At 30.0% G+C, this 14,407-nt stretch overlaps 1 protein-coding gene across 6 annotated transcripts in view; it reads left to right on the forward strand.

Annotated features, from left to right (window-relative positions):
- stac (C2 and C2B_Munc13-like domain-containing protein staccato) overlaps window positions 1–14,407 on the forward strand; it is a 352,276-nt gene that overhangs the window by 303,082 nt on the left and 34,787 nt on the right. For all 6 annotated transcript variants that reach the window (XM_075366199.1, XM_075366201.1, XM_075366200.1 and 3 more), the window contains 5 exons: window positions 3,080–3,146; window positions 4,862–4,973; window positions 6,041–6,085; window positions 8,855–9,014; window positions 11,344–11,523. In XM_075366199.1, coding sequence (XP_075222314.1) covers window positions 3,080–3,146; window positions 4,862–4,973; window positions 6,041–6,085; window positions 8,855–9,014; window positions 11,344–11,523 — 564 coding nt within the window. The remainder of the gene's footprint in view (window positions 1–3,079; window positions 3,147–4,861; window positions 4,974–6,040; window positions 6,086–8,854; window positions 9,015–11,343; window positions 11,524–14,407) is intronic.

Below are 14,407 nucleotides of genomic sequence, written 5' to 3' on the forward strand. Positions count from 1 at the left end.
AGTTAGAAATTGTGATGATTATTTTGATTGTATAGCTGTCAGTGGAACGGCGACATCACTACCGAGGGCATGGATCCCATGCAGACGTGAGGTGTAGAGGCATCTCGACGGTGGTTGAAAGCAAGTAAATGTCACGCGGGATTCTGCGGTGTAGCTGAGTGGGAGCAGAAGGTCTATCCGCCTCTCCCTTGTAGACCAGACCGGAGTCCGTAAATTAACCTAAGTCTGGTGTTTGAACTGAAGTTGAGTTCATTAAGGGAACTAGGACTAAATTTCGTTATTGCGAACAACATTTTTGGTGGTATGTTGTTAAATTGCCTCGAAATTTGAGATATTTACTAGAAATTGGTTCAATAAAATAGAACTAGGCGCGGAGTTCATGCTTCCGTGAACTCGGTTAGCTAGTTCAGAGGGAAAAGATGTAGGAAATTCAAGATGTCCCGACGAGGACTACAGCGGAGGGAAAAGCTGAGTTCATAAATCATCGGTGGCATCCCAATGAGGCCCAGCTGATTACTATGAAATGTAAAAAGTTAGAGGGCGAAAGACGACTCCCGTTAAAGCCCACAAAAGTGCTATGGACGGGGTGGGGTAGTGTGGCGACCCCCAATACGCGGTTGAGATGTGGAAACTACCACAGGGTTAATCGCAGAGAGTGAAACATCGTGGCTGGCTTCCTTCGTTTCCTCGCACAGCGTAGGACAGGGTAGGGGGCCTGAGTAGAGTAGTACCCCATGTGGCTAGGGTTCTGCCTGGACAGTTGATTGGCAGGAGGTAGGCACATTGGCAGCGAGGCTCGGTTAATTTTAATATAAATTGTTAACGTCAAGTAACAGAGCCGTTGTCGGCGAGGTGTTTACTGCGCTGCATGGTAGTCCATGCAGCTGTGAGGTGTAGCACTGTCTTACCAAGAGCGGTCTCTGAATGTGACAAAGCAAATGTCACGGGGGATTTTGTGATGGAGCCGAGTGGGAGAAGAAGGTCTGTCAGTCCTCGCCTCCTTGGTGGACCAGACCGGAGTCCGTAGTAGTTAACAATAAATTTATGAGGTTCAAACTTGATCAGTTGCGATCAACTAAGGGAACTAGGTTCAGATTACCGTTGTGTCGATCAACACATTCTGTGGTGTGTTTTAATACTGATTTAAACTCATTCAGTTCCGAAGTATGAGACATTTACAGTTACTTGTAGTCAGATAAATATGAACTAGGCTCAGGGTTCGTGCTTCTGTGAACTCGGTTAGCTCGTTCAGAGGATAACGATGTAGGACAGAAGTGAGAAGATGTCCAAAAGAAGCAGCCTACATCAAAGGCAAAGGCTGAGTCAAATAATTCATTGATGTAAATGTCTATCGAGGCATTTACATTGGTGGTATCTCAACTGAGGTCTGGCTGATGATTATAAGATTTAATCAGTTACAGGGCCAAAAAGAAGACCTCCGTTAAAGCCCACCAGGGACGGCTAGGAACGGTAGGGTTGGTGTGGCAACCGGAATCGTCGCAATGTGGGTGTCTTCCCCTGTGGAGGTTGATGTGGTAATTACCAGCGAGGCGGTATATGTCCTGGCAACTTTCCTGAACATTTCCAGAGGGTTTAATAATCTGTGGTGGCCGTCTGCCATTTACCAACTCCAGAAGAGAGAATGTACTGAAAGTGAATTGCAGGTCATGCAAAGTTACTTCAGTCATCGAGATGTGCTGCTCTGCTAGGGCAGCGTTAAGGTTTCGCAGGTTTCACATCATGGCTTATGCTGACAATGGGTTCCTGTTGGTCAAGGGATGCTCGTGAGGGAGGTAGAACTACGAGCCACTCAAGCTTACTGGATGTTTGAGCTGTGTGCTCATCAACATAAGATGATGTTCGGGCCAGAGAAGATCACCAAGGTGCTCCTCAAAGGCCGTTTGGCAGTGAGTTGGTAAGTTCAAGTTTCGATGTCAGGCCAGCGTATCAAGTAAGTTCAGGTTCAAAAGTACCTCGAAGTGTTTCTTGATGAAAAACCGCAATTTAAGAAGCACCTTCAATACGTCATGGAGAAGGCCTGTAGTGCCTTTTTTAGTATTTTAGTGTGGTAAATCCTGATTGGGGTCTTAACTTTAAGACCATGAGTGTTCTGTACAAGGGCATGTGCAAGGTTATTATGCTATATTCAGCTCCTGTTTGGGCGAATGGGCTAAAATATGAAAGCTATCTGAACATATTATCGAGGGCTTAATGCTTTATATTGTTAACAGTAACAGGTGATTACCATACTATTTCACAGGAGGCAGTCTTGGTGATGCAGGCGTGAAACTGATAGATTTGACTGCTTCTGTAAAGCAGCAGCGTTATGTTGCTAAGAAATCCGGTGAGTTGCTTCAGATAAAATTTGAAAGATTAAACGACATAGCAATGCCTTGCAGCAGGCTAGGTTGGATGAGACAGAGGGTGGGCGTTATATGCATGATCTCTTTCCAGCTATTGTTAGTTTGCAGAATGCCTCTTGGGTACACACTAATATATATGTGATGCAATTTCTTTCCAGCCATGGTGATTTCAGGGCAAGACTACAGAAATTCAGCCTGATTGATTCTGGGATGTGTCCTCAGTGTGTACAACTTGATGATCCTTTATGAATGTTCAAGGTACAAGTTGATGCGCACTGAGACCATAGATATACATAACATACTCAAACAATAAATAAAATTTAGGAGCAAGAAGCCAAATGTTTAAATGAAATAGGTTCAGTGATCTTTATATTATACACGTGTGGTTAATTGAACTGTTCCATAGCACTGAATATCAGTGCGTTGCTATAATTTTTATATTACCTTTATACATTTGTGGTTACTAAATCCATCCATCTAAATCACTATGTAGTTCATGTACGCATACTGCCAATATTTTTCTTAGAATAAAAGTGTAACATGCAATGTTACATAAATTTTGCCTTTTTATTATTACTTATTATTGTATATAATGTAATATTTATGTCATATTCATAAATAAATAATTAAAAGAGTATCATAATATATTTTAAAATAGTAGGCAGTTGTTTATTAAATTCTAAATTAATTTCTTCTTTCTTTTTTCTTTGTAATAGGCACCAAAGATTTTTTTAAATGTGGAGGTTGTTGAAGCGAAGGAGTTAAGACCTATGGATGCAAATGGTAAGAACGTTATGTATATACTTTTTATTGATTGAAACGTATATTTTATTGTGTATCACATCTTATGTACACATATATCTTTCATTTGTTTCCTTGTCTTTTATTTTTTTCTGTTACCTTACACAATTTCCTGTTTATTCTTAACTCCATAAGTGACACAGTACATATTTTACAACAGTTAACAAATTTTCAGTCATTTCACTGTAATGAATTTTTTATATACTTGTACAGTTAAAAATAATTTAGAAAAATTAGGCTTTGCTTATTGAATAATAGTAATGCTAAAACTTAAAAGAAATATTTTTTAATTTCCTTTTTATTATTGTAAATTAACAAGTAATTCAGGATAATTAAATATTAAATTTAAAATTGATAATAGTAAAAAAATTCATTTAAATTTTAATGTTTCAAAATTTATGCCATAACTATTGATTAATAAACAAAAACAACCCTGCTTTGTTATCAGTTGGGAATCTTTGGTTTAGCCTAATGACAACAAAAACATTTTGAAAATGAATATATGATCAAATATGGTGGATACTTAAATACATAGAAACTAGAGTATGGTTCTTGCAGTGGCCAGATAAATCAGTCCAGTTCTAATAAGAATTTTTCCCAGGTTCTTCTTATTTTTCATATTCCATTTCTTTATTAAATGTCCACTTTTCTCACTGCTGTCTGTTTTTAACTGCAAGTTTTTATACGTTTAAGTTTAAACCTTTAATTTTCTTATACACATACATTTGAGATATTTAATATATTTAAATTTTCAATTTCTCCTCTAAATTAATCTGTAAAATAATAGTGAGGCTTCAGAGTCCTAGTTTTAGAAAAAAGAATCTCAGAGATATGAAGTAAAATGATGGAAAACTTTCTAAAAATCTTTCCTGTTTTATAGATTTTGATATGACCTTATTTAGTTGCCTTGCAGACATCATAATTATAATCAAAATTTTTTCATTCACAACAGAGAATATTCAGTTTGATAGACCAAAACACAGTTTCAGTTATCCATTTTTTAAATGGTCTAAATATCTTATTTAACAAAAAACACTTGTTATTTTATATAACCTCACAAATAAAAATTCATAGAAGTAAAATCTGGAGATTATGAAGGCCAGGCTCCCCACTCTTCTCATCTTACCCATTTCTGAGGAAAACTTTGTTTAAATAAGTAGCTCTGTCTAATTGGCAGAACTTTGTGATATTTGGGACCTACAATATGCTTTTAATATATACAGGAAGTTGCTTCCTGTCATAGTAAACTTAGCAGAAAAAAAGACACCAGTGTCTCATCCAATTAAACACCACACATTAACTTTTGACCTACCACTTTGATGTACCTTAATCAGATGAGGTTCAGTATCCCTGTGTTAGAAGATTGTGTTGGTGTACTCATCCTAAAACATAGCATGATATACTGATAATAAACTTATGTAAAAACTCCACATCATGATCTGGCCTATACAAAAGTTCTATAATGAAATCAAACTGAATTCACTATAGGCATTATTAATATCAATCTTTACACACAGACCCATTTATTACATTGACACTGATTTAATACATATACACTGATACATTTTTATTAGTCGGACAACTTTATATTTGATTTTTAGCTAAATAAATGATCATTTTATTTGTAAAAAAAAGTTGGCTGTAGATAACATATTTATTAGTAAAATTTTCATTGATGAATATAACCTTTTTTACAGGTTTGAGTGATCCATTTTGTACACTCTTTTTGTCATCTACTCCTACACGTCGTTGTAACACATCAATGAAAGAACAAACATTGCATCCGGTATGGGAAGAACACTTCTCCTTGTAAGTTTGCATGCTTAATTGTTCAAGTATATTATTTAAAGTAATAAATTACCCATGAAGTAAGCAATACAACAGGTGTGTAAGGTGTTATTTTCAGAGGCACCTAAATGCTTTTTCTTGTGTAAAATTTCATGTAGAATTCTATAATATCATTTTGTCATAAATTTTTATTGAAACTTAGAATCAACAGTGTGTTTGTGAATGAAAAAAATCATATCTATACGATCATGCTGGTAGGGATAGTATTTGAACATTTTCATGCAGAAATTGCTTAGAAATAATAATTGATATAAAGCATCTTGAAGACATAGATGCTTTGTAGTAGCACCAGCTGCTTATTAACTGTATGTGTGTTTAGATTTATGCAGATAATGTGATGAATAATAAGTGTCATACTGATAGTGTAATCATACTGGTATTCGTGATACATCAGTCTGTTAATCTTAGTTAAATTCATTTTTTATTGTTAAAAGGTAACAAACTCTTGATAAATATATTTTTAAATGCTTGATGTTAAGAGGCTACTTAATGTTATCCAAATAAAAATGGTTTATATTTCATCCAGGGACAATGAAACTATTCTATTGGTCTAGAAGGTATTATTTTTAATGGTGATTCTTCTGTATCTGTTTATTAAAAAATGAAAAATATATTAATGTGTTATTAAATTTATCTTTTTACATAAAAAAATAAGGGGTTTTTAAACTATCATTGAGTTAATGAATAAATAAATATGGCAGATTTTTACTAAACAATTAATTGCTTTTAACTATTCATGTAGTTACACTCATAAAAAGTAAACATATTTACTTATAGAGTGTATGAACAACATGTGGTAATTGCTAAATGTTACTTTTTTTAAAAATAATTATTCACCCGAAAAGATGTATAAATTATAAAGTAAAATAAAATTATCAATTTTTTTTTCAAAATGTGATAAAAGTCAGAAAACTTCATCTTTGTGGTATGTATACTGCAAGTTTTAAGTCAGTGTGTCTATTTACACGTGTATGCATTTTTCTTGTTATTTTCTTAAAAATAAATGTAATATTTCTATTTTTTTTCAGACCTGTTGAAAATGTACCTGAGGACGTACTGTGTGTTGAAGTATGGTAAGTATTTATATTATAATTATTATTTTTTGGTCCTTTTTATTCTTTCTTTCCGTTTTTCTATATATTATTAAAAAGTGTATAATTTTTAATTGTGTAACTCTTGTTTTTTTGTTGTTAAATTTTTTTGTAATACAATTAATTGTATTTTGCTTTCTTTTAATAATGTAATAAAAGTTATTGTAGTTATTTTTGTTAATAAAAATAGCAAGTAAAAATAGCAAGCAATAAGAAATATATATAATTTGATATACAAGTTCATTTAATTTTAGATATAAATGTTGTTAAATGCAGACATAAACTATTTTTACCCTTAATGGCTCACTGGAGCAGGTATGTTTCACTACACTTTTTGTATTTGTTTTTGTCCAAATGAGTTAAATTAATTTAAACTCATTTGTTTAAGGATAATGTAATATTGAAATTATCTCCTCACTAACTGAAGTTTCCTTTCTTTATACAGGCAAATACTCAAGTTTTAATAATATGAATCCACTTTTTAACTAAATAAGGATTGTTAATTGATTAATTTTATCAAATAATGTGACCTTACAAACCATTCAGTAAACTATAAAATTACTAATGAATAAAGCAATGAGAGCTTTCAGATTTATAACAATATATTTACCTCAGAAATGCATCACACAGATGTAGTGATTCTAATAATTTTTAAATATAAACTGTTGGTATATAACTCTTTGTCTAGTTTCACCTTCCTCAGGACCATATTTGAACAGGTTTCCCAAAACACATTTTCATAATATTTTGTAATTAGTATTTGTTACGAAGTTTGAGTTTCTCTTCAAAATTTAGAAATATCCTTGAGAATTAGGGAATCCACTGTTTATCTTATGTTTCATTTTTTAGGTTTGATTAAAAGAAAATCTCTGACTATTTATTTAATTACCTACTGAGTCAAATTCTATTATTATTATTGCAAAAAACACATCACATACACACAAACATACCTTCAGTCAAACAATTAAATCAATCAATCTACCCTTACCTTCAAACAATTTTACCTTCAATCTTTTCAACAGCAAGGTACGCAGCTCATTCATTTCCATTAAGGTTCAATAAAATGAAGAAATCAGTAATTGAAACTCTACTCAGCCAGTTAGTTTGAAATAATAATTATAATGAATTTCTGTAATTAGTATTGTACGAGTTAAATACTTACTTGAATTTCTCAGTTTAATATAAAAATAGAAATATTCTAGTACTAGAAATTATTTTTTTTATGATTATTTAGATGTGATTTTGCTGTCATTTCATGGCATCAGTACATATGGATTTTAATCTATTGTAAACTATATTATACAAATAATATATCTGTATTAATATCTCCAAACTTGCATTGAAAAAACTTTGTGTTTTCATATTAATAAACTTTCTTTCGTTTGTTTTGAGTGTTTTCATACAATATTTGTAAAGAAATCTATAGCTTGTGTTGTTCAATGATTTTCAATCATCTTTGAATTTAGCTTCATCATGCAGTTCCAAAAAGTTACATAATGTTACTTTTAGTTTTCCATCCGGCCTTTTGGCATCCTCTAATTCTTTCTGTTTCTACTGGATCCAGTAAAATCTTTTATCTCTTCTCATTTGTCAGTGTAATTTATTCAAATACTGTATATTTATCATTTTTGTTTGCTCCTGTAAGGTAGAAATTTATCATGCTCCTTAGTTTTATTCAGAACACCTCTTCTCAGTTGTTTGTTTTAAATTATTCATTGTTTTCTTTATCAGTTATTATGCTCCATATTTATTATTTTATAGCTGCTGTACAATTTTGAAGATTTTTTCCGCATTTTATTTTAGTTTTCAGGAAAAGATCTCATTTTATTTCCAAAAAATTAAGCAATATTCTAAATATCTTAGCATTATGTTTGAAAAGTGTTTTTTTCAAACTTGTTTGAAAATGTGTAGTAAAATAATTAATACAAAATATGTTGTACTGTTAGTTTATCCAATATTATAAATCTAATAAATAATAAAGGAGAACTAAAAAAATATTTGTCCGCTTAAAACAACTTATTTTTAAACTTCCAAATCACTGATTTGGAAGTCGAGAGTTCCAGCATTCAATTCCTAGTAAAGTCAGTTATTTTTATACAGATTTGAATACTAGATTGTGGATACCGGTGTTCTCTGGTGGTTGGGTTTCAATTAACCACACATCTCAGGAATGGTCGAACTGAGACTGTACAAGACTACACTTCATTTACACATGTACATATCATCCTCATTCATCCTCTGAAATAATATCTGAATGATAATTACCAGAGGCTAAACAGGAAAAAGAGAAAGAAAAAAGTTCAGATCCTGGTTAGGTGTGGCATTTTTCACATGATGCTACAAACTTCTATATTACATTCCCTCAATTAAATTAGTTTACTAATTGTATTATTAATTGTCAAAAAAAATTGTATTGAAGTATGTTAGGTTTAAAATTTTTGGATGGCTTTATTCTCTAAACACACATCATCATATCATGATTAATGCATTAGCTCTCAGAATCGTGTAATAATAATAAATATTATTAATATACTTATGTCATATGCTTAATAAATATTTTTTAATCAGTAGTTTGTTCAAGGAATATTTCAACTGGTTAAAAGTGATTTTTAATTAGTAATTAATTTTTTTTATTAAATATAAGAATATTCATTGGACATATAATTCATTTTTAGTGTAGAGATATTGTAAAAATAAAATGAATAATTATAATCCATTGTTTATGTTTGTTTCTAAAAAAAAAAAAAATAGGGATTTTGATCCAGCTGAAACAGTACGAGAAAAAATGACAAAAATCAAAGATGTGAAAGGTATTAAGGGATTTAGAAAACTAATGAAAGAGATAGCAGTTGCAGCATCAACAGGCAAACATGACAATGAGTTCATTGGCTCAACTTTAGTACCACTTAAGGCATGTATTATAAGTTAATAGTAATAAAAATTAATCTATCTTGTTATTCCTCATATTTTATTCAAGCATTGCAAATAAGAGTTGCAAAGTATGTACGTTTGTATATGTGTATGTGTTTATATATATATATATATAAGTATATGTTGTCAGTCTAGTGAACATACTATAATAATTGATTTTAATGAATGGAATGAACTGTCAGGAAATAAAGAAGTGCAATTTTCCAATTGAGGATAAATAATAAGTTCCTGTTTGGAATAATAAACATTTCCTATATACAAATTTCTAATATTTATTTTTTTCTATTTTTAAAATAGTTTCTATTTAAATTACAAATAATATCAAATCAGGAAATCTGTAAAAAGATTCTGAAGAATTCATTCATAGTGTTCTGCCGTTAGGACAGGTCCTATCACGATTGCTGCTCTCTACCTTGTTCTATCCTTTGCTAACCTCTCTGTTTCTGCATATTTTCCCTTTTCCATAATCCCATCCATAATTTGAAATCTCTACCTTCCTCTTCCTTTCCTTCCATTCACCAAGCCTTTTATCACATGTATCTCAAATAATTAAAATGTTCGATATTCCTTTTTCACATCTGATAAAAATAATACAGAATACTGTATATATTTATATTTTTTTTAAAATTAACATTTAGAAAATGTTGAAATAATTTTTGACTAATCTAAAACACACAAACCAAAAGAGGCTATATCACTCGTTTTCTGTGAAGAGTGTATCAATGTAGGAAAAGTAAGCTAAAACAAATTATTTGAAGAAATTATTTGTACAGTTTGACCTTCATCTATCATATTTAATTTTAAAATAGCATTGCCTGATTGCTTGCTATGGTTTAATGGATATTTTTTTAATTTTCTCTGATTTTTTTCAATTTAATTTTCATATGTACACTTGCATAAAATTATAAACATCATAATTCCTGATTTCCTTTGACCAGAAAAACTTGAAGAATTTTACCTTAACAGTATTTCACAGTGGGTAAAATAAACGGACAGTCAGCATTTTAGAATAAAGCATTCTCTGATAGGGCTAAAAACAAACAAGATGAGATAAAACAACAACATTATTGGTGTTTGTCAGTTACATTGTTTTAAGAGTTTACATTTCATACAAAAAATAAACATTTCTGATAATGGAAAAAAGTGGGAATCTACTTTAGAAATTTAAAAATATTAGTTATGTTATCTTAGATTTTTTAGGTCAGATTATGTTTTGAGGGATATAAGGTTCAATTATGATGTGAAAATAAATATTTGTAAGATAATATACTTAATTGGAGATCAAAGAGAGAAATTGGCGTAACTAATTGAAGGTCAATTAATTAACTTAGTTATTAAATAAATACTATTATGGTGCTTTTTTATTGTTTTTAATGTATTGGTATTTCATTTTTTTTAAGATCATACAGAATACCCTATTTTTGATTATTAACAAAATTATTTTTATGAAAACAATCTTTTGTCTTTTTTCTATAATTATAAATAATTTTTTCTTTCTTATAAATCTACATTCTTTCATGTAATTTACATTCTAGTCACTATTAACTCTGTATTATAATTTAGCAAGTATATTTATCACTTGTTTAAAATAAATAGTTAAAGAATTTATTACATCTTTCTTCTTACATTTTTCCTTAAATACTGCTTTTATATAAATGAAAAGTGATTAGTAATTCAGTTTTTGATTTGATTACCACTTAAACTGCAGGATTAATGAATACCAGTAACTGTAAGTATTTACATAAAAGAATATATAAAAGAATATTGAATCCAAATGTAGAGACTGAATAATAAACATAACAAAAAAAACATATTTGAAGAAACCGATTTTAATCAATATAACTAATAGTAGCCATACATTTTTTCATACTTTCACACTGTTTTTTTCTGGTTACCCTTTGCCAAACTACTCTTCCACAAATATTTCTGAATTCTTCCTCCAGTCTCCAGTCCCCTCTAGCTTTTCTTCAAAGTTAATGGATATCAGGTGATTACTTTCTTAATCTCCCTTCTATCATTGGATTAGCAGTGTCTATTCCAACTCCACTTTATTTCTATTATTAATTTCCCTATACACGTGTAATTGTATTTACAATTTGTTGTATGTTAAATACAATTTTACTCAATGTTAATGTGTAATGTTTACTTTTTGGTAATAGAACTATTTCATTGTATTGTTCTGTTTATAATTATTTGTTTTTATTTTTTTAGTAAAATATTGTCATTTCATTGCATTCAAACCTCACTAAACTTTCTTTATTAACCTAATTAGTACATTATGCAAACTTATGCTTTTAATTTTATTACAGACTGTACCAGCTTCTGGACAAACATTTTGGTGCAATTTAGAAAAGCAGTCTAAGGTAAAAAGTCAAGGAATGTTGAAAATTAAAGTAGCATTTAGTGCTGAAAAGAATTCTCATGTTGCTGGGCAAGAACACCGACATCTTTTACGTATCCTGTTACTTCATGAATTAGAAATTAATAAGGTGCATTAGTTAGTTCTAATTTATTTATTTGTTAGCTTAAAATAATAATTATTCTACAGTAATAATGTTATTAGTTAGTGAATGAGATAAATGAATAGACATATGCAAAATAAGTATATTGTAAACTCAATATTTAAAAATTCATGAACACTATGTAGGGAAGAATGTTGTGTGATGTTAGCACATAAGCATATTGAAATGATTATGTCTGCTTACACCAGGCTTATATTCCTAATCTAGTTTTATAAATTAGGAAAATGTCTAAAAAAAATTAAGGAAAACTGGACAGCTCGTAAATTAATGATCCTTTCATGCTTTGAGGGTTCAACTATTACATCTATCGCTAAAAATGAAGCCATGAAGGAACTTTTTCTGATGAAGATATTAAAAAATCAATATCAATAACATAGTGATTCAAAAGAAATATCATCTCAATTAAAAAATTTTAATCAGAGTAAGATTCACTTTCTTTTCATATAAATGCATTTGCTGGCAATGTTTGACTTTCTACTTGCACATTTACCATGCTTCTGGCTTCTCTCTTTTATTCTTTCAGTAGCAAGTAACTTACTGGTTGATTAAAATGTGGTTCAACCAGATCAGCATATGTGTACTCTAGAAACTTATCGTAGATTGGATTCTTTATGAAAATACCATAGACTTCAATTTTTTTTTGGTTCCCACCATACAATTAGTCTAATTTTTCATGAATTCAACTCCTAGCTTGGATAAAAAAAAATATTGTTAATACTTTTAAATGATTATTTATAGGAATGTGTTTGCAATTGTTTGTATTATTCACCAAACAACAAAACGTTTCTCAAATACCAGAATAACATAATTTAATGATATTGAGCATTTGCTGTAACATTAATAAATTAAAACTCCATTAAAGAAAGGCTTCATAATTATTAATAATTTTTTCTTTGTTCTGAAGAATGTTTAAATTAAAAGCTATTTTTTAAATTATGAGGCAGATAATGTACATAACTAGAATAAAAGGATTGGTGTTCTGAAAATCTTCAAATCTTTGGTATTTGTATATAAATTTACAGTGAGTTAGTGTTAGAGTTAGAATTTTTAAAATAATTGGGATACTATTATTTTTCAGTAAAACAATTACTGCTAAAAGTTACTAGCAATTTGTCACCTTGTTAGAAACTGGTGAACTATACTTACGATTGTGTAGCAAGTCGGTGCAGCAGTTCACATAGCAAATGATACTAAATTAATTTTGAACAAGTTACTTGAGGAGAAACTAATTTCTCGTGGATTATAAATACCTAGATTTCTGATCTAATTCCCAATTATTGCTATTGTTTCAAAAAAAAAATTAGAAATTACCTATTAATAATTGATCAACAATTGAAATTAGACTTATCGTTAATATTCTATAAAACATTAAAGTTAATGTACAATATCCCACATTAAAAAATCAAGTTACAATAGCTCACATTTGTAAAGTAATTATTAAAGGTTAGCAGCTGACATGAAAAAATGTGAGAGCTGTGTGGTAACAGTCAAACATTCTCAGCGATTATTGTGAAAAACTGTTCATTTTTTATATCTCCATTTGATAGTTTTCATTCAGACATATGTTTTTCATAAAGTGAAGAACCTTGTAACAATATTTTTATGATCTGCCAATATTTTTAAAATAATTTTTTATGGTTCAAAAACTTCTATCCAAAAAACATACTGTCGTAGATTGTCTTGTTACTTAGAATTAGTTTTCTTGAATAGGTTTGAATGAATTTTAGCGTAATCTATTTAAAGTAATATTTTTAAATTATAAAAAGGTTTTATTTAACAGGCAAATTGCATGAAATAGACATAACAATAAGCAATTCTTTAAGCTTTTTACACAAGGCAAAAGCAATTTAAAACTTAAAACAAAACTTATTTCTTTTCTTTTCTAATATGTATATTTCTATCTGTTCAACTTTTGAACAATACGCAATCTCCCCAAAGCCCAATGAGATGAGGATGATATGTACAGTAGTGTGAAAATTAATCCAAACACAAATGTTATATAATAAAAAGTAACTTTATTTAGAAAAACATCATACCTTCACAATTTGAGAATATCTAGTAATTAATTTGACCTCCTTTATTCTTAATTACTTGACGTACACGATTTGGAATTGATTCAACCAGTGTACTAACCTTTTTTTGATCTCTTCATCATGAAACCATATCAATATTATTGTTTTAATAAAATCAATTTTTGCAGCACAATTCATTTACGAGAATCATTTTTGACTATTGCACAAATATTTTCATTGGGTTTAAGTCTGGGAAGTTGCCTGCTGGCCACAAAAGCACTTTAATGTTTCATTCTTCAAAAAGTTTTTCCAGTTTTTTGGCAGTTTGTTAGACTGCTAAATCTTGTTGGAACCCTCCTGTCTTGTGGGAATTTGTTTTAAAGTTGTGTGACAACCCCTTCAGAATTTTGATATATCCAACACTTTTAAACATATCATCTACAGGAAGTAATGAACAATGGCCTTCAAATGTGAAGCAATCCCAAAACATTTTTTCCTTAGAATATTCAACTGATTGTTGGATATGATATAAAAGTATCATCAGATACGTTTTTAATGTATGGAACCCTTTCCATGTGTAAATCTGTTCCACCAGCTGCTAATTCTTGATTTAAGTTCACAGCAGTTAATCTTGAATCAAGTTTACTTTTTCTTACTAATAACCAATTCTACAGTGGAATGGTTTTTATTTTACAATAAATAGACCTTTTCTTTGAGGTGAAAAAGAACCAGTTTCTTTAAATTGTTTTAAAATAGCATTCACTGTCCCTCGTCCAACACACATTCAGAAGCTGCTTATCGTAGTCATACTGGTTTGCGCAGAAAGAGAAAGAATTTTT

The sequence above is a fragment of the Lycorma delicatula genome, chromosome 5 (genome assembly GCF_047948215.1).
Source record: "Lycorma delicatula isolate Av1 chromosome 5, ASM4794821v1, whole genome shotgun sequence".
In the NCBI taxonomy this organism is placed as follows: domain Eukaryota; kingdom Metazoa; phylum Arthropoda; class Insecta; order Hemiptera; family Fulgoridae; genus Lycorma; species Lycorma delicatula.